Here is a 23,560-nt window from a genome sequence, read left to right on the forward strand (position 1 = left end):
AATTTAATAATGCATTATCATTCACTGGCGAAGGTGAAATCTCCCTGTCCATCAGAAGGCTGAGGCCTGTTTCATGTTACCCTTCACTGCAAATGAACAAGTGCTTTACTCAGCCATACCAGAGATGCACAGTAGGCACCAGTGCTCTACTATATACGCTGCTCCGGACTGTCAGGAAAACAGGTCTGTAATCAAAGCAATCATCTCCCGGTCTTGACTGGAGACATTAATGATCAGAGTCCTTCTTCCTGATAAAACTGTTTAGAACAATAACCTTCCTTTTTTTTGTTCTTCCTCTGTCAGAGCACAAGGTGCGTTTTACATATCTGAGCATCTGCTATTATGCAGATTACGGCAACGTATTTACACGAATGCCCTTGGACAACGGCGTTAAACAATTATGAAGATTATGTACAATGCGGAAAATTTGTGATTCAAAACAATTCATATCTTCGCAGTGGCAACTGTTGCAGACAGATAAGGTTGACCCTGAATATGTATTTCTGTACTTTTGGAGACATTCGGTGGGGTTGTTTGTATAATTTAATATTTACATGTAAACAGTAATTAAGTGATGCTACCGACATGCCAGGGCCAGGCTCTGCCAAGGTAAACAGCAGCCCTAGTAGTTTGCCACAGTCCATCATGTTTACAGACTTGCAGAGCAGAGTGCTGTTTGTGTGCTCTTCCTTGGCAAAGCCCATAAAACACAACCAATTGGACGGCGAGCGTTGAACACAGTCACTCTTATCGTCTGGCAGTCTACTCGCTGACTTGAGGACATTGTGAGTCAAACCTTTAAATTTTCACTCTGCGATAATTACGCCGCTATACTTGAGCTTTTATATCCTTTCACTGAGAAAGTAAATCATTCCTAATAAAGAGAGGAAGAATAGTGGGCGGAGGGAAAAGTGCTTGAGGACTAATTCTCTTCACTCCCTCCCTCTCTGCTCTCTATTCTGCTTTTTGAAAGCCTTTCTCTGAGTATTCCAGTCACCTTGACTTTGCAGCTGCAGCCTTATAGTCTGTTGCTTATCCTGCCTAACCCCAGCCTGTCAATTAGGTGTTTAAAAATTAATCTCTTTAACTGGAAATACCATGCCAGCTTTCTTCCGTCTGTAAATGAAGTGTTATTAATTCACACAGCGCAAAGCCAGTGTTATGAATAATGTTATCAAAACAGATTTCCACACGTTTAACACGTCGCTCCTATTAAAACCCCTTAAGTATTTTTATAACTGTGAAACCAGGACTACTAATGGATTTGCATCCATTTTTGAGCTTCTACAGCAGGCAGCCATAGAGCAAGTGCTCCTAAGCCAGGCCTTTTAAAGTTTACATTTCCCATTTCCTCTTTTGTTCTTTCATCTTCATTTAAAAGCAGCTCAGTATATCCAGCCTGGATTAGCGCCAGCCGTCGTCGACACTCGTTCGGCAGCAACAGAACGGCGTTGCCTCTCCCTGTAGGATTGCAATGCCAGGCAATGACACCAATGTGTCTCCCTGCATCCCCCCCCCCTCCCCTCCCCTCCCGAACCCAGAGAAGCTCTGATGTAGCAGCAGGCTATCTGGCCAACCACACCAAGCTAATACTTGTTCCATTAAAACCTAGTGATTACGGGGGATTTCCTCTCTGTTTGTTTGTTTGAATGCTTAATTATCAATATGTAATTGGCATGTGTATTGTGATGTCGGGTGCATATTCGGTGGCATATTTTACTGGAATGCACATTGCTATCGGGTAGAAACAGGACTCCCCAGTCACTGTCTAAGTTAAGCTGCATGAGAAGTTGCTCTAATGAATTAATAAATGCTAAACAAAGGAGAACTAAACAAAGAGTGGAGAAATAAATGGCTCGATGATTAGTGGGTCAGAGAGATTAGTGGGGTATACAGTACAAATGATCCCCCTCTGAAATGGGGAATGATTCAGGCAAAATACCCAATCAATAGTTTAGGCCAATTTAATCTCTGGGATTCTTCTGTCAATAACTGGACCCGGTCAACGGAGGTCAATATGCAAAGACAATCTAAACACCTTCAAAGTGCCTCACTGTAATGTCCTTCTCTCAGTATTATCTTCCTGACAGTTGGGGCTCACAGTCAATAGGTGAATTACAGAAATCTATTCAAGTCATTTTCTTTTCTGAGCCACAAGTTTATTTTCGCTCCTCCAGCCCGAGCCTTACGCACCCACCCCCCTCACACTTTGACTAAAAGACGAAGGTCGTGGATTTACTGTGATCCCTGACCTTTAATCACCTTGCCCCGTTTCAATGTCGACCGCTCTAACCGCAATCGTCTGTCTACAAAATGCCATTTTGTCTCCACTGCTGTTCGCTTTAAGAGCTCATTTGAAGGTGTGCGCTGGCAGAAACAAAAGTCCTGTATGCTTTTATGCAGTCATCACAGTCAGCCAAGCCTGTAATCCTCAGAGGTCCGATAATGACATAGCCCCTGCATTTATTACATGGAGGAGAGGAGAGAGGGAAAACGCTGACTTTGAACAAATGAACACTCTGACCTTTATGCAATAAATATGACATGGGCCGCATAAAAAGACAAGATATCTTCCTCCTGAATGGAAGTCAACACGATTCTGCTCCCCTGCCTCTTGCTCTCCGTGTTTCCATTTCTCTTCCTCTCTCTCTCTCTTTCTCTCTCTCTTGCTTTTCCCCCTCCTGCTTTTTCCAGCTAACAGTTAAACAAATGATGAAATCAATTTTAATTGTTTTGCGCCATAATATTGTAATCTATGCTCCAAAAGCACCATTTGTAGTTGATAATTTCCTCTGCTGTGGCAGTGTTGTATAAATGTACTTTGCAGCATATTACGGACAATCATTTGTCAGTATTCTAATCGTCATGCGTGATTAAATTCTCGAATTTAATCACAAATGGGTGTTTTCTTAGCAATGAAAGCAGTGGAAATATTCCTAATCACGCCAGGAAACGACAGATTTAACAGAGAGAATCGGCCTCTCACTCTGTCTTTTGTGATCTTGGTGCGATCCCAATTGAGCATCGCGATTGTCTCCTTTTGTCACCTCAGACCGCCTCTCTGACAGTAAAGGATTTATGGTTATTTCCTGCATGCAGCCTGTCCATCTGTGGCTCTATCTTCATATGGCCTTGAGAATACGATTCAATTTATTAAGGCAAAGCAATGGACTCATTACTTTAAAAAGGTGGCAAGAGAGGGAGTGAGAGAGAGGGAGAAGTGACACACTGAATTGGTTATTAATGGAAAGGCACAGCCATAGGGCAGTTGAAATTTAATGATATCCTACAAGAAAATATGAGGGTGTCACTCTCCAAAAAGTCATGCTAAATGTCAACATTTTAAGGTCCTGGCGCTAATTTTATGCCTGTGCACAGTAATGTTTTGGAGAGCATTTAGGAAACACGGCCCAGTGGCCAGCCTGATTATCCCGCTCACCTTCTCTCCTCTCTCCAAATGGGTTTGTGCAGCAAGCGATTTCATCTCTAAGTGAAGGGAACATTAGGGAGGGGAGAAAAGAGAGAGCGATAGAGGAAAACACGCGGTTTGATTTTCATGCTGTGATAAGAGAGTGGGAGCCAAATGTTACCTGTTAATCTAGCCCAAACCGACCGGGGCTCTTGACTTTGTCCCCCAGCAGGGATGGGGCAAACACTCATTTTCCTCTCTCCGTGATGAAAAGGAAATTAGCTTAAATGTGATGAGGGCACATTAGTGTGTGCGCCGTGCGTGTGCCTAATGAGTGTGTATGGGTTGGAGAGGGTTTGTTTGCATCGGGTGCGTGCGTGCGTGTTTTCTCTTCCCGCCCAGTGTATACAACGCATTATGCACACATGTGGACAACATATGCAAGTGATAGTCATTCTAAAGGAATTTGTATTATATGGAACATCACTAGCAGTACTGTATGTCCTGCAGGCTCTTATTTAGTAAAGGAAAAATGTGGCTGCAAGTCAGTACAACCCTCCAGTAGTCAGATGTACCCACCAGGGGCTGAAACTAATGATTTTTTTATTATCGATTAATCCGTTCAATCATTTTCTCAATTAATCAATTAGTTGTTTTTTCTAGGAAATGTCAGAAAATGGTGGAAAATGTTGACCAGTGTTTTCCAAAGCCCAAGATGACGTCCTCAAATGCCCGGTTTAGTCCACAACTTAAAGATATTCAGTTTACTGTCATAGGGGAGGAGAGAAACCAGAAAACATTCACATTTAAGGAATCCGAGATTTTTTCTTGACAAATCACTCAAAATGATGAAGCAGTTATCAAAATAGTTAGAAAAAATAATAGAATAATTGACAAAACAACAAAACGGTTAATCAAGTAATTGTTGCAGCTCAAGTTCCTGTGTGTAATTATTCTTAATAGATGCATTTCTAGCCCTTGTAAACACTTGGAAATCCATTTTACAGTGTGCAGATATCACAATTTAGAAACGAGACATATAATAATATCTACAGTTATTAAAATAAGCCTACGATGTGCTGTAGCACCTGTTTAAAACTATCACACAGTTATAGCTGAATTTATTTCGCCTGAAAGACCCTCCAGAGTGCAGACATCGTTTGCAAGATAAGCTTAGGCTCATGTTTTTTTAAAGTGCTCAAATTGCATGCAACCACTTTTTTTTTTGCCCAGCTCTGCATCGCTGCATGCGTACCAGAAGACAGATATTTCCCTTGACAAGATTTTTCCAAATCCAGCGCTTTAAGTGCAGGCGGAATAATGCTGCGTTAGCTGCTAATGGCTGTCCGAGAGGTCATAACTACTCCATTTGAAGGAGGCCGGTTTCTCCGCAGCCCGGCAGGTCAGATCAAATGTAATTGTGCCGTGAAAAAGCAGCGTCTTTGCTTTGTGTTGGCTGCGCTGACAACCTCCAGGTTTAGCATTCACTTCTCCTGCTGGGAGGAACACAGGTTTGCAAGGACAAAGGCTTCACCTGTCAATATATCACACTGACTGGCCAGCCAAATGTACCTCTGCTCTCCCTCTCTCTTACCCCCTCTCTGCTCTATCCCTCTTCCTCTCTGTCAGTCTTTCACTCTCTGCACACCCATTCTATTCCAGCCTCCTCTTCCTCAGACTCTGCCTCACCTATCTATCCATCCATCCATCTTCTGTCTTCAACCATCTATCTCTCGGCCCTGGCATCCTTCTCGTCCTCTTTCTCTCCCTCTCTCTGTCTTTGTGTGTCTTTCTGTATCTTCCCTCTCCTCCCCGCTCACACTGCCTCGGTGTGAGGACTCAGCTGAAATGTCCTGAGGGACCCAGTTTCAAACACAGGAACCAGAAACATATGGCACATTTTCAACTCCCAAGGTCAATTACAGCTATTTATCCAGAGATTGCAGCTAAATTTCCCAAGGTTTCTTCTAGATTTACCACAGATTGCAATGTGTGTCTGTCACATTTTAAATCAGGCCACTTTCCACTGCTTCTCCCCGCTCGCTGTGACTTTCCATCAAATATTTCAAAGGCTTTCAAGTGGGTTTTAGACATGTTTTATCTCTGGTTATCATGTGCCCCATCTTTTTTTGCCTCAGCTTTGCTAGGTCCAAGTGCCGCTTGCAACACAAATCTAATAACATGTAAATTGGAGATAAGCCCAGATCCCTCCAAGTGATATTTTTTACATTCATAGTTTGTCAAGTCAATTCCTGGGCCCCTGTTTTAGCAGCACAACACATGAGGAGTGAGAAAATTAACTGGATAGGTGATTCATCATTGCTAGCACACTGTCAAGGACTCCCTCTGCAGCTATTGAGAGCAGGGTGGAGGAGGAGGACGGAGAGAGGGGGGGGCGTTGTTTTAAATTATGGCATTTCATTCAGAATGCATTGTATTTACAGCGTCCCATTTTTATTTGTGGCTCCTATTATCCGCCGAAACAGTTGTGCATGAAATGTTATTTGTGACAGGGGTGACCCGCGAGTGTTTTTCCACACAGTATTTCATAGTCAGGGGGCGGGAGGGGCTGGGGGGGGGGCCTTAACTGTACCTTTACCGTACGGTAAGCACAAGAGGCTGTCACAGCTGCTGTTGGCAGCCTTGCTAGTGGAGAAATATCACCTGGAAACAGAGTACTCCATTCCACCGGCCCCCATCACTCCAACGCCTGTCGCTGTAATTAAGTTGAAGTCAATGATTCTGGAGCGATGGTGAGAAATAAACATGCAAACACATGCCAGCGTTTGCAGCCAGGAACAGAGAAAAAGAAGGGGGGGGGCAATAACATTAGAAGCACGGAAACCACAGATCTAGATCGTGTTCCGCTGGAATTTACATTTGAGTTTCATTAAGCCACTTTTGATTATATTGATTAAATTAGTCACTTATTAGCTTCCCGCTCCTTTCTTTGAAAACGCCTGTATTTATGCATCGCTCCTGGTGGAAATGTTATCTGACAAGGGGTGCTGTACGGTAGTTGGAGTCTGTCGAACAAAACACGCTGTTTGCTTTTCCCAGAGCATGACAGGTTGTTTCCCCTGCAACAAAGCCATCAAATATTCCGTGTGATCCAACATTGTGTTGGAGGGGAGGCCTGCTGAGTGGGAAGCCGGAGTTTGTTAAAGCAATGATTTATGATTAATGCCAACACTAAATAAGGGACAAAGTGCCTACAGTACAAATCAATTACAAAGCTACAACAGCAGACCTTTCCCCGAGGTCTACTAACGTCTCTAGTTGTTATGGTGATTTTATTGGAGGTGGGTGATGCAAGCATATAATGCATGCAATACATCTATATCAACCTGAGCTGGAGCCAACTGTAATGCTTTTGATCTTTGATTAGTTATTTTATTGAGATAAAATGGGACTTTCATGTTGTGCCACTGTATAAGGAGAGTGCGTTTTACATCTCCACCCAGACGCCCACCTCAAAATACAGACAGGACTGCAGCGAACAAAACAAATTACCACAGGAGTGGCTTCTTAAAAGTAGGCAATTCATTATTTTTATGAAGTCAAATTATAAACAAATTTTAATCCATTAGGCAACCATCCATTCTAATTAATCAACAGGAGTGAACTCCATCTGAAAGAGGAGAAAGGTTGTTTACTCTCTCCACGGACCAGCGGTGCATATTTCACCATCTTCCCCTCTCAGAGAGGAAAAAAAGGGTTCTTCAAATTACAAACCTAAACTGTGAATCCTAACACTCGACTTTTGGCGCAGAGATGTTTCCAGGGCATTTGCAGATGCTTGAAATAATCTCCAATGTTTTTGCTCAATCTGCTCTGAGGATGGGTGAAATAAATACTTTAAACTAATTAATGTAAGACCAGCTGTTCCCAGCACTTGGCTGGCGTTGGTGAATATTGATGGGAGGGAGAGGCAGGGCTGTTCAGCTCCACTCGCTGTTTGTACAAGATTCAGCCTGCCACATAAACAGATATGAATACTGGATGAGAGCAGAGAGGTGCTGTGCACAACACAGCCAGGGTTCCACATTACAAATAAAACTTTTTTCCCCCCTTTCATTAAATTAACAATTAAACAGCTGATGGTGCAGACTTCCTGCCGAGACCTTTTTAGACTGGATGCATTTAATAAACTCGCTCTCTGCAAGATGGTAGCACTTACAAATTGTTGGCTTCATAAAAGCTCGCTGGACAAAAACATGTGTCAGATCTGATGGGGCAACAAACGGCAGTGTCTGACATACTGTTTTAGTTTGACCAGGCTGTATCTGTGTCTGCCGGTCTGCCTCCTGCTTTCCCTCCCTCCCCTCCTCTGCTCCTCTTCCCTCCTCTGAGGCCTGGTGGAGAGGCTGGACAGCAGATGGCAGGGCCCTACCCCTCCGCCAGTGATGAATGGAGGATGATGTCATCTTAGGTTTGACAGGCACCCGTGCGTGCATACACAAAGGAAGCCCGAGCCTCTGGGGTCGAACTGCGTGCCTGCTCCTGATTTTGGAGTCCGCATGACATCTCTTAAATGGGGGAAGCTGGATTTATGTCCCGGTTGATATTGTTTAACCCCACACTCAGGCCTTGAGAAGAAGCAATACAAAGGAATCTCCAAGGGACCAGTCAGTCAGTCCACTAAATTTCTGCGAGGAGGGGGGAAAGCCAGGATTGGCTACTGGAGATCAATACAGACCAGGTCATTGCTGCTGGTCAATGCAAGTCAGGATCGATACGTGTCAGCATCGCCAAAAACTACTCGCATATTCTACCACTTAGAGCGCTTTGCAAGTTTCACAAATAATGTTCTTCAGATGACTAATCAATCTCCAATGTTACTTTCTTTGCAGAGGACAACTCAATGTGCACCCCAACAGCAAGAGATAGCTACGAGAGGTTGTCATTTGCTGGACAGGCTCTGCCCCCTGGCTTCCCCTCACCATTCCTCTTCCCAGACGGCTTGTCGTCAATAGAGACTCTCCTCACCAACATACAGGTAATGTCTACTGACGTGAGTTGTGCCCTCATAACAAGACGGAGTTGACTGATTTGACGCATCTTGCTTCTGGTTTACTTACCCACTCTAGTAACTCCTCGTATACCTGCTACTTAGAGACTGTGCCAGTCTCTAAGTATTCCTTAAATAGATGAACCATCAGTAGGTGGAGGGGCCTTCTCTTACCAAGCTCCTCCTCTTTGGATTTGTCTTCCTGTCCATTAACTTAGTCTATGTGGGCGTGGTTACGTATATGTTGTACAGTACATGTGTTGTGTATGTGCTGCCTGACGTCTGTACGTTTTTGTATATTTTGCTAATTCATCTCATTACTGTTTTATTATATGTATAGTAGCTATACTCAGTTTTTATTACGTTTTTACACGCTTAAGTGGTTTTTAGTGCTTATTTGCTGTGTTTCGTATATGTGCAGTCCTTTGAGGCGTGCTTTGGATATTTGGCTATAATCAACTTTAACTTGACTTGACTTGACTTACCTTTAAACCCACTGGGTCGCAAGGAAGTCCGGAAAAACATGCACAAAAAAATATTGTTTCGGCTCTTCTAAATGTAACATTTTTATGTGATTTTTGATGATTCAGATAACACTGAAGTGTTATATACTGTAGAACAAGAAGACAATCGAACAGTGTGTGTGATACAGTGTCTCTGTTTTTAATACCCTCTGAGGGGCACCAAAGTGGACCATTATTAAATTCTTTCCATTGTGACTATTTTGAAATATATACTCCAGATCAAGACTGTATTCTCCAGGAAAACAACAGCTTTTGTTCCAACAGCTTACAACATATTTACATCCAGTAATGTTACATTCTCGCGGTGAGAGCGTTGAGTTCAGGTTGCAGAAATAGGCTGACAGAGTATTTGACTTAGACAGCAGAGACCTCCCGACAGACAGGTTTTCTCCTCTTTAGCCATTGTGGAAAATCTTCCATTGATCTACTGTGGCATTCTTTTCCAAACATTACCCAAGTAGGGCATGAAAGTGTGTTCTTGACATTGGAGACAGTGCTTTGACTGTATCTCAAAGTAAGGTCCGCTAACTACTGTAGCTTTTTCCGAAGTGTTCTACTGCTGCTGTCCTTGATAGTTGAACAAAGCTATCCGCTACAAAAGACCTTCATCAAAGAGATATTTTTAAAATCTCCAAATAAAGCTAGCAAGATTAATTATTGTCTAAATTAACCTAGTAGTAATGGTTCCCTCAACTAACCGCACTATCCACTGACATCTGTACCTAATCAGTAAAATACTCTATTAGAGACAACTAAGGTGTTTTTCTTTCTTTTTAAATGGTATTTTTGACAGGTCTCTGTCAGCTTAATTACTCAGTCCGGCGAATCTTAGATTTGGTTGTTAAAAGTCATTTGCATGATGCGGAATATACAAAAGCTCATTATTAGTCAATAAATGTGGCTGTCGTCCACATCGTCCTTCCAATAGAGTTAACATTAGCATTTGGACTACAGAGAGACCAATCTGTAAATCTGCATACCTTAACAATACCCATCTACTCAGAGTGCCATTTAGGCTTCAGCTCAAACACCCTCAGTCAGAAAGATGAATGTATTTGCCTTGTGTCTGAGTGTAATGATGTGTGCACACTGCTGCCCTTCTCATTGCACTTGTACCGTTGGCATCAGAGTCCTGCCTCTCCTTTGGCTCCGCGTGGTAATTAGAAAGCCACAAGTAAAACCCGTCGCGAGCTCCCAACACTCCACTAAGTCATCTTTGATAATGATCTTCGCCTTGAATATCTATATACAAATCAACAAAATGAAACCAAGCAGAAAATTAAGATAAAGCAACTTAGAATAAATTGGGGTCAGAAGAATCAACAATTAGTAAGATATAGCCCAGTGCATTTGATATAATTGCGTGTGGACGGGGAATAATTGTGAGGAAAATGACTGCGTTGCTGTCGTACAGCTTTCACGTGAGAACGCACTGTCTTTCAGTCCAGGGCTGTCAGGGGTGTATTTGGAATGGCAGTAATGTAATTGATACATGATGAGATACTTGTCATTCATATTATTCATTTCTTCTGATTGAGGTGCTTGAAATTGTGCCACAGAGACTAATTCTGTATATTTATACCAATCCAGTTACAATCTTCAGCTGTGTAGGTAAATGGGAAGATGTTAGAGAAGTATAGAAAGAACCTCTATAGAGTGAAGACGCTCACCCTGCCCATAAACCTTTTACCATCTACTTAATAGACCAGGAGGTGAGCTCCATCTTAACCTTTCGTTTCCTCCCCTAACTAGCTGCGGTTGCATGGACAGTAATTCTTGAATCTGACTGTTTACATGGACGCAATTTAAATTGATCTAATAAAATGTGTTTACACACCTAAAGGCATTTAATCACAATATCATTATATGATAATATAACAGAAGAAGAAGAAGAATAAAACGTTTTTTTCAGCTATATTGAGAAAACTTGGTTCTTTGTTTTACGCCACCTGTTAACACAATTTTCAAGATGGACCCACATCGTGTCCCATGAACAATATTTGTGTTTCTGGTTGGATGGATTCCAACTTCGTTAATCTTTTCAAAGTCTTTTGACAATCCGTCAATCTTGAAAATCTCCAACAAAAAAAGTTGTGTCAGCCTCAGACCAGTTCCGTTTCTGTCCCTCCCGAAAGCAACATCACCTGATGTTACACACATGAGGCGAACATGCACAGAAAGAATATAATTATTCCAACCGGAGACATCTGCTTATCTATAAAACTTTTACATGGTTATTCAGGGGCCAATATTTTCTTATTGAACAGATTATCAAAGGTTTACACCACCTCTCTCGATCTGATAATCGAGAAAATTAATTGATATCGGGGCAGATCGGATCAGTTTCATCCCATCGAGGTGGATGCATGAGGCATTTTCATTCTGATCGGCCCGTTATTACAATTACTGATGGAATATTAGGGTCCTGTCTCTATTAAACCAGCTCTCTGGTTCGGTTCAGATGGCTCTGAAGTGTAATGTCTATCTACACTTGTATTTCACAGCTTTGACCAAAAGGGGTCAGACATGCCCAGCACTCTCACATCATCATTCATTATATAAAAAAGATGATTATTCCAAAAAACTCTAAGCACTAAATCCACGTTCACGTTTCTAGATCTTGTGGGAGCTGTGGAGCTGCTAAGAGATAAAGACATCTTCACAGATAAAAGGACCCGCAAAGGTGGTAATACGCCTGAAAGGAATCATGTCGCAGCAGTCAGCTTTTGGCCCTGTGTTCTGCTTCGCTACTGTGGGCAGCTGCACAAAGAACTGCTGTGACACACTTTCAGTGTGGTTTGCTGTCACTTCATCTTGAAGCTCTTAAATAGACCACATCACTCTCTCTTTCCCCGCTCCCCCCTTCTTCTGTACATCTCTGTGTGTATATACTCATATGTGTGTGTTTGTGTGTGTGCAGGGCCTGCTCAAAGTGGCGATTGACAACGCGCGGGCTCAGGAGAAGCAGGTGCAGCTGGAGAAGACAGAGCTGAAGATGGAGCTGTTCAGAGAGAGGGAGCTCAGGGAGACTCTGGAGAAGCAGCTCGCCATGGAGCAGAAGAACAGAGGTACTGCCTGACGACTGCCTGGCACTGAATCCTCCCCGTCAGCCCTGTGTGTGTGTGTGTGTGTGTGTGTGTTTGTGTGTGTGTGCGGGCATGCAGAAATATTCGTGTTTTCACAGAATTCACGGGCAGACGTTGTCTGATAGCTCCTGAATGTTCGTACGCACTTCTGCATGTATGTTTAATGTTTCTTATTGCATCCGTGACATGAGCTGCTTTCTTGCTTACATATGCAGTGATCTGCTCAGCATTGGTATTCCTGCTCTTAGTCAGTTAACGTAATTGGTAATACACATTAACTTAGAGAAATTCACTCTCGCGCTCATGTTAAATGCAGCAGCTTCATACGCTAACTGTGTCGTTTATGTTTAATGAGAGAAATTCATGAAAAATATCCCAATAAATTTTTCAATTTGCTTTAATTCCCTCCAGCAGTTTGTTAAGTCACAGCCAATATTTTCTTTTATTAAGGGAGATCTTCATATATTATAAAATATTAAGGTTTAATTGATTTCCCGTTTTCTTCTATTACTGTGTGTTACATTTTAAAAATGGGGTTATTATCTCAATAATCATTTTTCAGTCTAAAATATGGTGATGCTAATTGTCGCTTTGGTCTTCCCCCATCCTAGCAATCATTCAGAAGCGTCTGAAGAAGGAGAAGAAGGCCAAGAGGAAACTCCAAGAGGCTCTGGAGTACGAATCCAAGAGGAGAGAGCAGGTCGAGCAGACTCTGAAGCAGCCCTCGCCCTCTGACAGCATGCGCTCGCTCAACGGTCAGATGCCCCACAGTGACACACGGTTACTGTACATTTCACATCTACCAGGTTCAGACATTTAGTGTGGTTTTCTAATGGGACAAATGTGGGGAAAATGTCAGTGTCTGATAGGGAGCTGCAACTATTAGTTGGTTAATCTATTAGCCAACCAAAAGAAAATGAGTTGCAAACTATTTTGTCAAGACACACTTGCTGGTTCCAGCTTCTTCAGTGTGAGGGATTTGCTGCTTTTCCTTGTTATTTCTGACAGTAAATGAAGAGTCTTTGAGTTTTGGACTGTTGGTTCGACAAGAGAAGCAGTGTGAAGACGTCACTCTGGGGTCTGGAAATTGTAAAGAGCATTTTTCACACTTTTCTTTCAACATTTTCGAGACTAAACGATTATTTGATTAATCATCAGATTAATTGATAATGAAAATAATCATTAGTTGCAGCCATAGTCAGATATGATTTTTCAGGAAATTAAAGTTACCTGAGCCAAATATCTTGAAGGCACAGGTGACTCCTTTCCTTAGAAACATGATTATTCTGTGAGAATACTAATAATATAACTCACATCTTAACTAGAGTCTTACCATGATCTTCATATATATCGCATTAAAGAAATCCTTAAGATACTGTATCTTCTCAGCTGTTAAAACGTACGTTTGCATTCCATTCCATTCATGTCCGATAAAGTACTCCAACCTGTGCAGCTAATGAGACATTTTGATAGAAATGTAAATTAATGCCCATTACACTCCCTCAAAGCCTACGGTCACATCTTCACACCGTGTTTTGTCCAAAAACAGTCCAAAACCCCAAAAATGTTCAGTGAACAATGATAGAAAACAGAGAAGCAGGAACAAGAGAGTGATTGTCGTGTTCGTTTTAAAAGATGACCAAATGTTTGCACAGTATCAAAATGTCCCATCCCGAGTTGGATCATGTGATCCATGTTTACAGGGCATCTCAGTGATTGGTAGAGGTGTAAAGTTGCGAACCACTGATAGCACTAAGCTCAAACACAGTCCTTGTTCATTTCTTTTATCTGACCAGAGCTGCTGCTTGGCAGAGTTTAGGTGTTGCATACAAAACATGCTGCGCTCATAAAATATGATTAACTGTCAGAGTTTAAACCAGTCAGAAAATGTCATTTTAATATGTCAGTGAGTAATGCAGATTTATTTTTTTTCATACGTGAAATCTGTCAAATCAAATGTGCATGTGGAGTGATTGATCATGAGATCACTGGTGGAGTCTGCCACTTTCAGTACACAGTACAGAGTTATAAGACCAGTGACAAAATGACTGTTAATATTTAACATGAATACAATTTTAGCGCTGACACTGCGGTGCAATTTACCACCCACGCATCTTTTTTAAGCAAACGTTTGAATGCAAGGTCACTTTTAACGGATAATTATTCCAAAGTGTTAAATCAAGAATTTAAGTATCTTTTTACCCACCCCTGATAAAAGTCACACAGAGAAGCAAACAGAGCTGCAACTAAAGATTAGATTCATTACCAGTTAATAAGGCTGGACAATATGGCCTTGAAATAATATTGCCATATTTTAAAGCTATATCACGATAGACAATAAATATATCTCAATATTCTGAAATCTCCTAATGCGCTTCATAAATGCTAGAACTGAGCAACAACATCAAATACCAGGATATTTTTGGCCAAATACCTCGATAACGATATTGCATAAATTTTGTCGGGATGATTATTGGTACTTCCATCAAATATTACCACAATGAGATTTATGATAGATAATCATCAGTAATGTCGATATAATGACTGAGTGGGTAAAGACTCGTAGAACAGTCTGGTAAGTTCAGAAAATGACATCGCTTTACTATTATACAGCCTTTAAATCAGGAAAAGATGCTTATGCCACAGCACAATATAACAAAGTCTAATACGAGATATATCCTCATATCACGATAATGATTTAATGTCAGTTATTTGCCCAGCCCTATTGATTATCTGCTGATTATTTTCACAGTAAAATTATTGATCATTTAGTTTATAAAATGTCAAAAAACATTGTAAAAACAGCTTTGTTTGTCCAACCAACAGTCCAACACCCAGAGACTCTTCATTTACTGCCATAAATGACAACGAAAAGCAGCAAATCTTTACCTTCTTTAACCTTTTAAGAAGCTTGACCCAGCCAATGTTTGACACGTTTGCGCAAAAAATGACGGATTAATTGTTTTTTTTTGTTGTTGTTTTTGTTTTTATCAACACATCGATTAATCGTTGCAGCTCTAAAGCACAGTTCATCCAGCGCACACATTCGCTTCCATGCAGGGCAGATACGGCTTGAAGGCTTAGCCTCTTGTTTTGAATGAACGATGCTGTGAAGCTGGCATGGTGATAGGTGGATGTCAGAGATGTTTAACGGCGGTGATCCCTCTCTTCTCCCAGACTCTCTGACCCCTGAGATGGAGAGTGACCGCAGCAGTGGAAGAACAGATGCTGAAAGGACAATACAAGGTACAGGGGCTCAGATGAGACAATAAATCTCTCTCTCTTTCTCTGGCTCTCACTCTTGCTCTCTTTCTCCCTCTGCCCCCCTTTTACCCCCACCCTGCTTCCTCTCTCGCTCTCCCTCACACACACACACACACCGCTTCAGTTTATGAACATTAGTGTTTCTGTGCCTGCTGTTCGGGCATACAGCTCACCATCTGGGCCACAGCACTAGGTCAAGATCATTGGTTTTCTGCAGAAATAATATTGTTCTTTTACTTGACTTTTAGTGGCTGCGATGCTTTTAGGAAACAGATCTTTGTTGGAACAAAACTCCGAACAATACAGTAGATACAAAAGTGAAACAACTAGGCCGGAGACGGAATGAAAGTAGCAGTTTGTTTACAGCTCAGGAAGCATTAATGAGTCATAAAACCACAAAAAGCAGTGGAATCCCCCCTTTGATAGTAATAAACGGGGCAAATCAATCCATTTTATGAATAAGCCTTGTACATTTTTAATGGTTTGTTTGTTTGTTAGCCTTGGGGGTGCAGTATGTGTTTGGGGAAGGGCGCTCCAGCGATAACCTCTGTAGACTGTCTGCTATCTGTGTTTACCCAGATACAAGACACCTTGCAGAGGTTGAATATCCTCATTATTACTCGAACGTCTTCCCTCTAATACGCCTCAGCTGCGTCTGCTCAGAACCGCCCTTATCAGTGGGAGAGGTCCCAATTTATCCGACGAGAGAGAGGGAAGAGAAAAAAACGCTCCGTGTAATTTGCTGTGGAAAAAGTGGAAAATATTCATCTTTGTATGCGAGAATAAGTTGGCTCCCTTTTAACTCTTTAATGTTTGATTAGTCTACTTGAACTGATATTTTGTGAAAGGGCAAAAAAAGAAAGAAAATGTACTGAGAGAAATGATGACTCCTCCTTAATTAAATGTCATTCAGTCACTGCGGGGATCTGAAACAGTTTGATGTCCAAAAAAAGGAAATCCATATGTCATCATTTAAATACAAAGATAACTTCCAGATACAGCGTAATTATAGCCCCCTATTTCATACCAAATTAGTATATTTAGCCGCTTTAATGTCTTTACACTTATGTGAAGAGCCAGCCCTTTTTGTAGTCTAATCGTATCAAATTAAATGTGTTAAAGCTTTGCACTTACAGTGACAGCAGCCATTGTCCCGCCTAAATGTATAGTCTAGTTTTAAATGAAACCGACTTTGTCTTTTATGCATGTTTTTTTTTTTTTATCTAATCCCTGTTAGAATCAGTGTGATGCATGCAATTTCTCTCAATCACTCTGATCATTGCCTCAAAGAGTGGTGTGAAGGAGGAAACTGAATAACAGGCTGCATTTTGTGTTTTTGTTCAATTAGAGAAGCATTTGTCTGCCACCCATGTCTCCTCTGCTCTACTCTGCGAGCCTCGCTGTATAATTAACCTCAAATGGCAAAAAATGATGTTGATAAATTACACAAGCAGAAGGGGGAAAAAACAAGCCTATCACTCGCATGAAAGCCGAGAGAAATGTGTGGGTACATTCTCAACTCCGAACTAAGGGAAGCCAATGGAGGAGGAGAAGAGAGAGAGGGGGAGAGAGGGGAGAGAAAAAAAAAATAATGAGGGCATAATTTTAGAGAACTAATTATTTCTATTTGTCTTTTGTCACACTTCTCTAATTCTGCGATATTAACACAGTCTGTGTTTATTAATTGCTTTTACAGTGTTTTGAATCGGGTCCAAGAGGGAACGCGGCTCTTTTCACAGGCAGGCGAGCTACTGGGACTGTACCTCGCCAGTACTGCCTGGCAACGGTGCACACGCGAATATCTTCCCCCAGTATCTCCTCTGGTTCCCTGCCGCTTCCCACTCGATGTGTTCGGCAAGTTTACACGACCCTGTGCGCAGAGATAAAGTTCTTTGTTGCAAGATTAAACATCAAAACAGTTAAAGTGAAATTAAAATTAAATGAATGAATGTCACTGAAGCAAAAAAGACTGTAATTAATGGATCCCTTAATTGTCTTCATAAAATATTTGCATGGGCATAATTTGCATAATTTACATGTATTAATTAATCTTTCAAAGGAATTTTATGCTGAGAGAAGCCAAAAATTCCCTTTGTTTTATTTAGCATCTAATGAAATATTTATTCTCTTTAATGAACTTTTCATCTTGATTTGAATATAAAAATACTAAAGTTTTAACATATTTTAATGAGACGCTCGTTCATAGAACAACGTGTCAGGACGTCACAGATTTTTCCAGTCACATATGTAAAGCAGATGTTTCAACAATTGCTCTAATATTTGAATGGCTGAGATTTCCTCATCAGTCCTATCAGTCCTCCACGAGGATCCGATCTATTCGAAGCAAAACGCTTCAACATCCAGCCCTCCTCTCGACGACGTTATGATATGTCATCATCCGTCATGTAATCAAATTGACTTCGTTTTCATTAACACCCCTATAAACTGCTCCGACTGTGAAGCTGGACAGGCAGGCAGGTAGACAGACTGTGAAGTGAGCATGTGATGTTTCATCTGCTCGTGCGTGTGTGTATCAACTTCCCGCCTCACACTCCTAGCGCTCTCCGGCCCCGGCCCCCTCCCCGGCTGTCTGCGCTGCGTAGCGCTGCATTCATGCTGTAATGACTTTTACACAGAACTCGCTGGTTGTTGCTTGAATAGAGGCAGCCAGAGTGCAATGCCTTTGAGACCTACGGCAGTGCCGGGTAATTAGCCTGTGTGTTTGTACGCCACCCAGCCCTCCCCCTCCAACACACACATACTGTAAACACACACACACACACACAACAAGCCTTTGTTGTCTCCACTCTCCATGCATGGAAATACATAAAACACAGGCTAGAAGGGAGAGCAGTAATTGATAGAATATTGATAATTTAATGGTTGCAGATTTTGAAATTCAGCTAAATGAGAACAAAAGTTTTTAATTATAGAAAAATAACCTGATGCTTTAAGTCCCGGCAGAGGTAAATACACCTTCTAGACATTGTAAGGTTGTCTCTGTGCACAAGGAGTCAACTGTGTCTCTGATGTCCTGCGCCGCTTGTGTCATGTCCAACAACTTGCGCTGCTAAACGTCGTTGTGCGCGTTTCTCTTTAACACTGAATTATTTAGATGCCCTGCCATAGAGAGGTGTGCTTTCTTAAAGGCATTACTGTAGCATTCTCCCCGGCAGAGAGGAATCGTGAAGGTAATAAACGTCAAACATGCTCCTGAGCTGTGCCTAACAGATGCTTTTACCAGCTCAGCGTCGGAGCAGCACTGCTCGCTCAGGCGAACGCCTCAGACAAGAGCGTTTCGCTGGAAATGGACAAAGCTCGTTAGGTTGGAGGTGTCTGGAGATAAGGCGGCGGAGGAATGTCTGCCGTTTTCAATAAACACTATTTCCACGCAGGGAAATGTCACTTAGAGAGCGCACAACATCATGAGTGCAGTATTATGTTCAAACAAGCGTGTCAGTAGAGATGTCTTAAACACATGTGGCATACAATTCTCATGCCTGGAGTGTGTTATCATAGCTGCTTTTACAGTGTTGCTAATAAAATATGCATGTAACTGTGTAATTATATTGATATGTACTGACTGGTGTACTGCATGATCTGATACAGACCTAAAAGTATTGTGGTTAGTCTTTATTTTTGTTCGACCTGACACCACCAAGATTCTCCAATAAATGATAAATATTTGTTGCATGTAATAAAGTAAATGATTTTTAATCATATCTGTCATGGTTGCTAACCTAATCTCACTCTTAAATCGGTCTCTGGATCCATAGTAACACTGCTGAAATTGAAAGACTAGAGGGCAACATTTTGAAGTTAGCGTTTCATCAACAATCACATCCTGAATAGTGCATTTGCGTCAGCAGGATGTTAGCTGTTGGCTAATTCTCGGCTCCTGTGTGTCCTCTGTTGCAGATGGAAGACTGTTCCTGAAAACCACAGTGATGTACTGATAAGGCCGCGAGGAGCTGGAGGAAATAAAAAAAGAAATTCTGAAAAAAAAAGAAGAAAAAAAAGAGAGAAAGAAAAAAGAAAAACCCATGAAGATTCTCAAGAGCCCTTATCCAGGCTGATTTAGTAGAGGAAAGAAGTCAAGCTGCTTGTAGGAGTTCAGTGGAAATGCTGTGGTCGCCCCCAAATGCTGGAGGAGATTGTGTCTGAATGTAGAGTAAGAAGAGGCCGACATTAAATAGTTTGATAAAGCAGGTTTTGACGTAGCGAGTTGGCCAGCGTGAAGGATAAACACATATATTGAGCACAGTAAAAATGTACCCGTGGTACACTGTTGGTAATAACTCATAAATTCTCAGCACTGAAGATTTTTATACTGTATCTCAGCCAGCGAGAAAGCTTCGAAAAACGAAATCCGACTGAAGTTTTGTTTTGTATTTCAAATTGAATTTTGAGACGTTAAAAAAACGTGGAAGATGAACCCTGTGGAGAAAAAAAAAAAAAAGTGAATCGATCCATGTGTTCATCAAAAAGAGAAGACTGATGTTTGATTCTCATGTTTTCTAAATTAGATGACAATACAATCAAGTTTCCTTTTTACCATTGTTGTATATACAAGATCTGATGATAATGATAGGAAAACTCACTCTATCGAGCCCGAGTGGATTGATAAGGTATGTGTATATAACGTTAAGAGGTATTGTGTATGCAGTAGAGCTATTAGGCAAACAATACCACCATTTATATAAACCTACAGTTTTGTTTTTGTTCTATTTCTGAGCCATCATTCTTTCCTATAGCTGCCATTTTTTTGGTGAGAAAGCATGCAGGCATGTAAATGTTTGTCCTGGAATTATGATATTTAATAAATCCTATATTGTGCTGAACAAATACTAGGGTTGACTCACTCAAGCCCAGATGATTTTGAAAACATAATTATCAAACATTTCACTTTCAAAATGAAGACTTTTGCTGTCAATAGTACTGTAATCTTTGTAACAGAGGTAATATTTCTTGGAATTTACTGTACATTTTTTTGTCATGAGACACACTCGAAATCAGCACCTCTCTATGCTTTTTTAAAGAAAAAAAAGATCCAGACTAATGATGATCAGCTCGAAAAACAACTTTTTTGAAAACTGAATGCCATTTAACTACATTGCTCAAATCCCTGTTGAACCGACGCAAACACACTTTTGTTTATTTTCGAGTGTTTCATGATATCCTGGAAAAAAAAAGCTCATAATAAGTTATGATTTTCCTTGTTTCTTTCCCTAAAGACTTTTGAATTTCGGTGCTGAGAAACACCTGTGTATATTCTCTAGACATAAGCTGATGTCAGTCCTTTAACTGCAAAACAGTTTAGACCTTATGTGTTACAATCAGAAGGCGGAGGAGGAAGAGGAGAAGTGTCCCATGTTCACAATGTGTTTGTTCTTTATGTTCTCAATGGAGTGTCTAGGTCTGTTGTCACTGATAACTTATATAGCTTCTCGAATCATCTCTTCATTGTACTTCAAGTTCAAAATAAAGTTAACATGTTGATGATAAACCCTGTGAGTTGTCTGTTTCGCCTGAGGTCTCCGACACACACGTCCTGTGTCGCACGTCTGATTGATCTGACTCTGTATCAGCTGGATACAGGAAGAGGCTTCTAACACGTCAACATGTCACCAGTGAGATGGCTAAAGATGGTCCGATACAAAGATAAGCAAGTGTATGAGCTTATTGTTTTGAATCGTTGTTTTCGCCATTTTTGAGAACTTCAAAAATCAGCCCTCTTCAGCTCATTTTAATGTACTATGAATGTCCTACAAACACTTTATTGAAACCATCACTAATAAATGGTACATTTATAGTTAAATAAGCTTTGATTAATTGCTATTTGACGTTCATCAATCAATGAGATGCTTGATAAACCATTTATTTATAATACTCTGTAAATGGTTATAAAACACTAGTTCATCTATAAACATTATTTGGCTGGCCGTTATAAAGTTTAAGCTGATGCATAAAAACCTTTACAACTCGCTAGTAAATGGTTTATAAAGCATTTGTGTATTAACAGTCAAACAACTGTTAACTAAGTTTAACAGTCAGAGAAAATAACCATTGTTCTAAAATGTTTAATAACTTTTGAACAGCTAAGGAGTTTCTCAGCTTTTCAGTGAAATCACACGTGTCTTGTTTGGGCATTCAGGGGCTCCGTAGCGAACATGATTATGCCGTCACATTCCTCTGAGCCTACGGGCAGTGGTTATAGCCAGTCTACTTTTGTTGTTCATGTTCAGTGGATAATATATTTCTCTTAAAAACGGCACTTTTGCTTCACTGTCTCCTGTTATGATTTAAACACCCAGAATATTGATTATATTGATTTTTTTTTCACTGAAAAAGACCCAAGATAATATAATAAATAGCTGTTACTTGCTTGGGAAAGGTCACATGTAGACAAAAAGAAATCATATACTGTAGCGGACCGGAACATCCAAGTACATCTATTTAAATAAATAAAAAATAAAGACCAGCTTTGAGTGCCATTTTTTTAAAAATTCTGATAAACTCAACCATTCTCAGATAAAGTAAATCTCAAACGTAAATTTGGGACTTTAAATGATCCAGCCTGAAAGTTGAGGTTCTCATGAATCCAATGATGTATGACACTTGATGCTAAGTTCTAGAACAGAAACAAACGGAGTCAGCTGCCCCAAAAATTCTTCCAGATCTTTGAGGGTTAATTAACCTGACTGACCATTTATCAATGATGGATATGATAAGATGTCTTGAATGAAAACAAACAGGTGTAGTGCAGGTATACTGTGGTGTGGAAAAATTAAATGGGCATATTGTTCTTTATTTGTAAAGCAGAGAAAAAATTCTATCTGGTATATGTTTTCCTCTCTTTTCACCGAGTGTGAAAGTGAGTGTGTTTGCAAGTGTGTGTGTTTTATTTTTATTTTTTTAAATGCGTAGGCTCATCCTAAATCAGCTATGTTAGTGAGGGTGTGAGGAAGCTCGCTGTAGATAAATTATTTCATGTACACTTTCACGTGTATGACACTAATTCACAGTATATCACCATCAAATAAACAAGACCCCTTTAACCAGCTGTACGTGCTGCAGGGTCATGCATCATAATATCCGCTCTATATAGCACTTAAGCTTCGGGGAAGTTGTTAAAAAAAATATGAGGCTGCATGTGTCAGATTATCCTGTTTTGTAAATGAATTTTGGCACTTCATACATTTTTCTGTGTGTGTTTTTAATGATGACTTCCACTGACTGTTCTGGGGTGTCATTATTTGTTTTTGCTCTCGAGACGCGGCACTTCTCCACAGGGATCATTTCACGACAACTGTAACAGGTACAGCTCTTAAAACGCATTAAAAAAAATATGAAATCGACATGGAGAGACAAATCTCTCCAGTAAGCAATTCTGAGTGAAATGTGTTGACACAGCATGCTCGGCCCATACCCATTTTGCATGCTTTTTAAAGCATGGCCGCAACACAGCCACAGAGATGAATAATTGACTGATTGCTGCATAATTCAATGCTGCATTGTAAAAATTCAAGGCCTGAAATATTTCAAGCTTTTCTTCTTTCTTTTCTTTTTTTTTTTTACATTAAAAATGAGGTTAAAGTTTCAATCAACCTTGAAAGAACAATATGACACACAATGGGCAATCAATCATGAAGCCACGCTTCTCGTCGAGCTCAGACTCTCCAAATTTGAGCTCGCTCTGGAGTGAAAGAAACTCTGACATCACGTCCACTTTATCCATTTAATGACTCAATCGTTCCTTCCTCTTTGCTGCAGTGAAACACTCACTCCGCTCGCCTCCAATGAGCTTGTGAGACGTGGGCTGTTTGCATCTATTACTCAGATATTCTGCTTATTTCTCCATCTGATGCCTTTTTCCTGCACTGGCATCTGAGAGGCCCTGCAGCTACATGTTTCATATCACTGCACATTTTGTAATAAATTCAATTCAGTACAAATATGACCATGAGGCACGGAGACTTTAAATACCAAATGTGCATTATAGCTGTGTTGTTACATTTCACTTCACTGTAGTGTGGAGAGCACTGCGCCAATTGCATATTCAAAGTGTTCAGAGCCGTGTGAGTTGTGTGTTTTATCTCCTTGGCTTGACGCTGAGATGTGCTCATGAAGACATCATCCAGACGTGATCATTCCGCATGATCCTGCCTCTTATTTCGCTGTTTGCCTAATGTCACATTGCACAATTTGTTGTTTTTTTTGCGCTTGCTTGACCGGCTGAAGAAACATCCCAACACTGCTGACAGAT

At 40.8% G+C, this 23,560-nt stretch overlaps 1 protein-coding gene across 4 annotated transcripts in view; it reads left to right on the top strand.

The window, feature by feature from the left end:
* Nucleotides 1–20,794, top strand: part of dachd (dachshund d) — a 99,123-nt gene extending 78,329 nt beyond the window's left edge. For 2 of the 4 annotated variants that reach the window (XM_084362034.1, XM_084362033.1), the window contains exons 7-11: nucleotides 8,263–8,408; nucleotides 11,865–12,012; nucleotides 12,642–12,836; nucleotides 15,208–15,276; nucleotides 19,213–20,794. In XM_084362034.1, coding sequence (XP_084218160.1) covers nucleotides 8,263–8,408; nucleotides 11,865–12,012; nucleotides 12,642–12,836; nucleotides 15,208–15,276; nucleotides 19,213–19,250 — 596 coding nt within the window. In that variant the 3' untranslated portion in view covers nucleotides 19,251–20,794. The remainder of the gene's footprint in view (nucleotides 1–8,262; nucleotides 8,409–11,864; nucleotides 12,013–12,641; nucleotides 12,837–15,207; nucleotides 15,277–19,212) is intronic. The other 2 variants (XM_084362036.1, XM_084362035.1) reach the window with 1 other exon arrangement.
* The last annotated feature ends 2,766 nt before the right edge of the window (nucleotides 20,795–23,560 follow it).

Source organism: Pagrus pagrus, assembly GCF_965226575.1.
Source record: "Pagrus pagrus genome assembly, chromosome: 9".
In the NCBI taxonomy this organism is placed as follows: Eukaryota; Metazoa; Chordata; class Actinopteri; order Spariformes; family Sparidae; genus Pagrus; species Pagrus pagrus.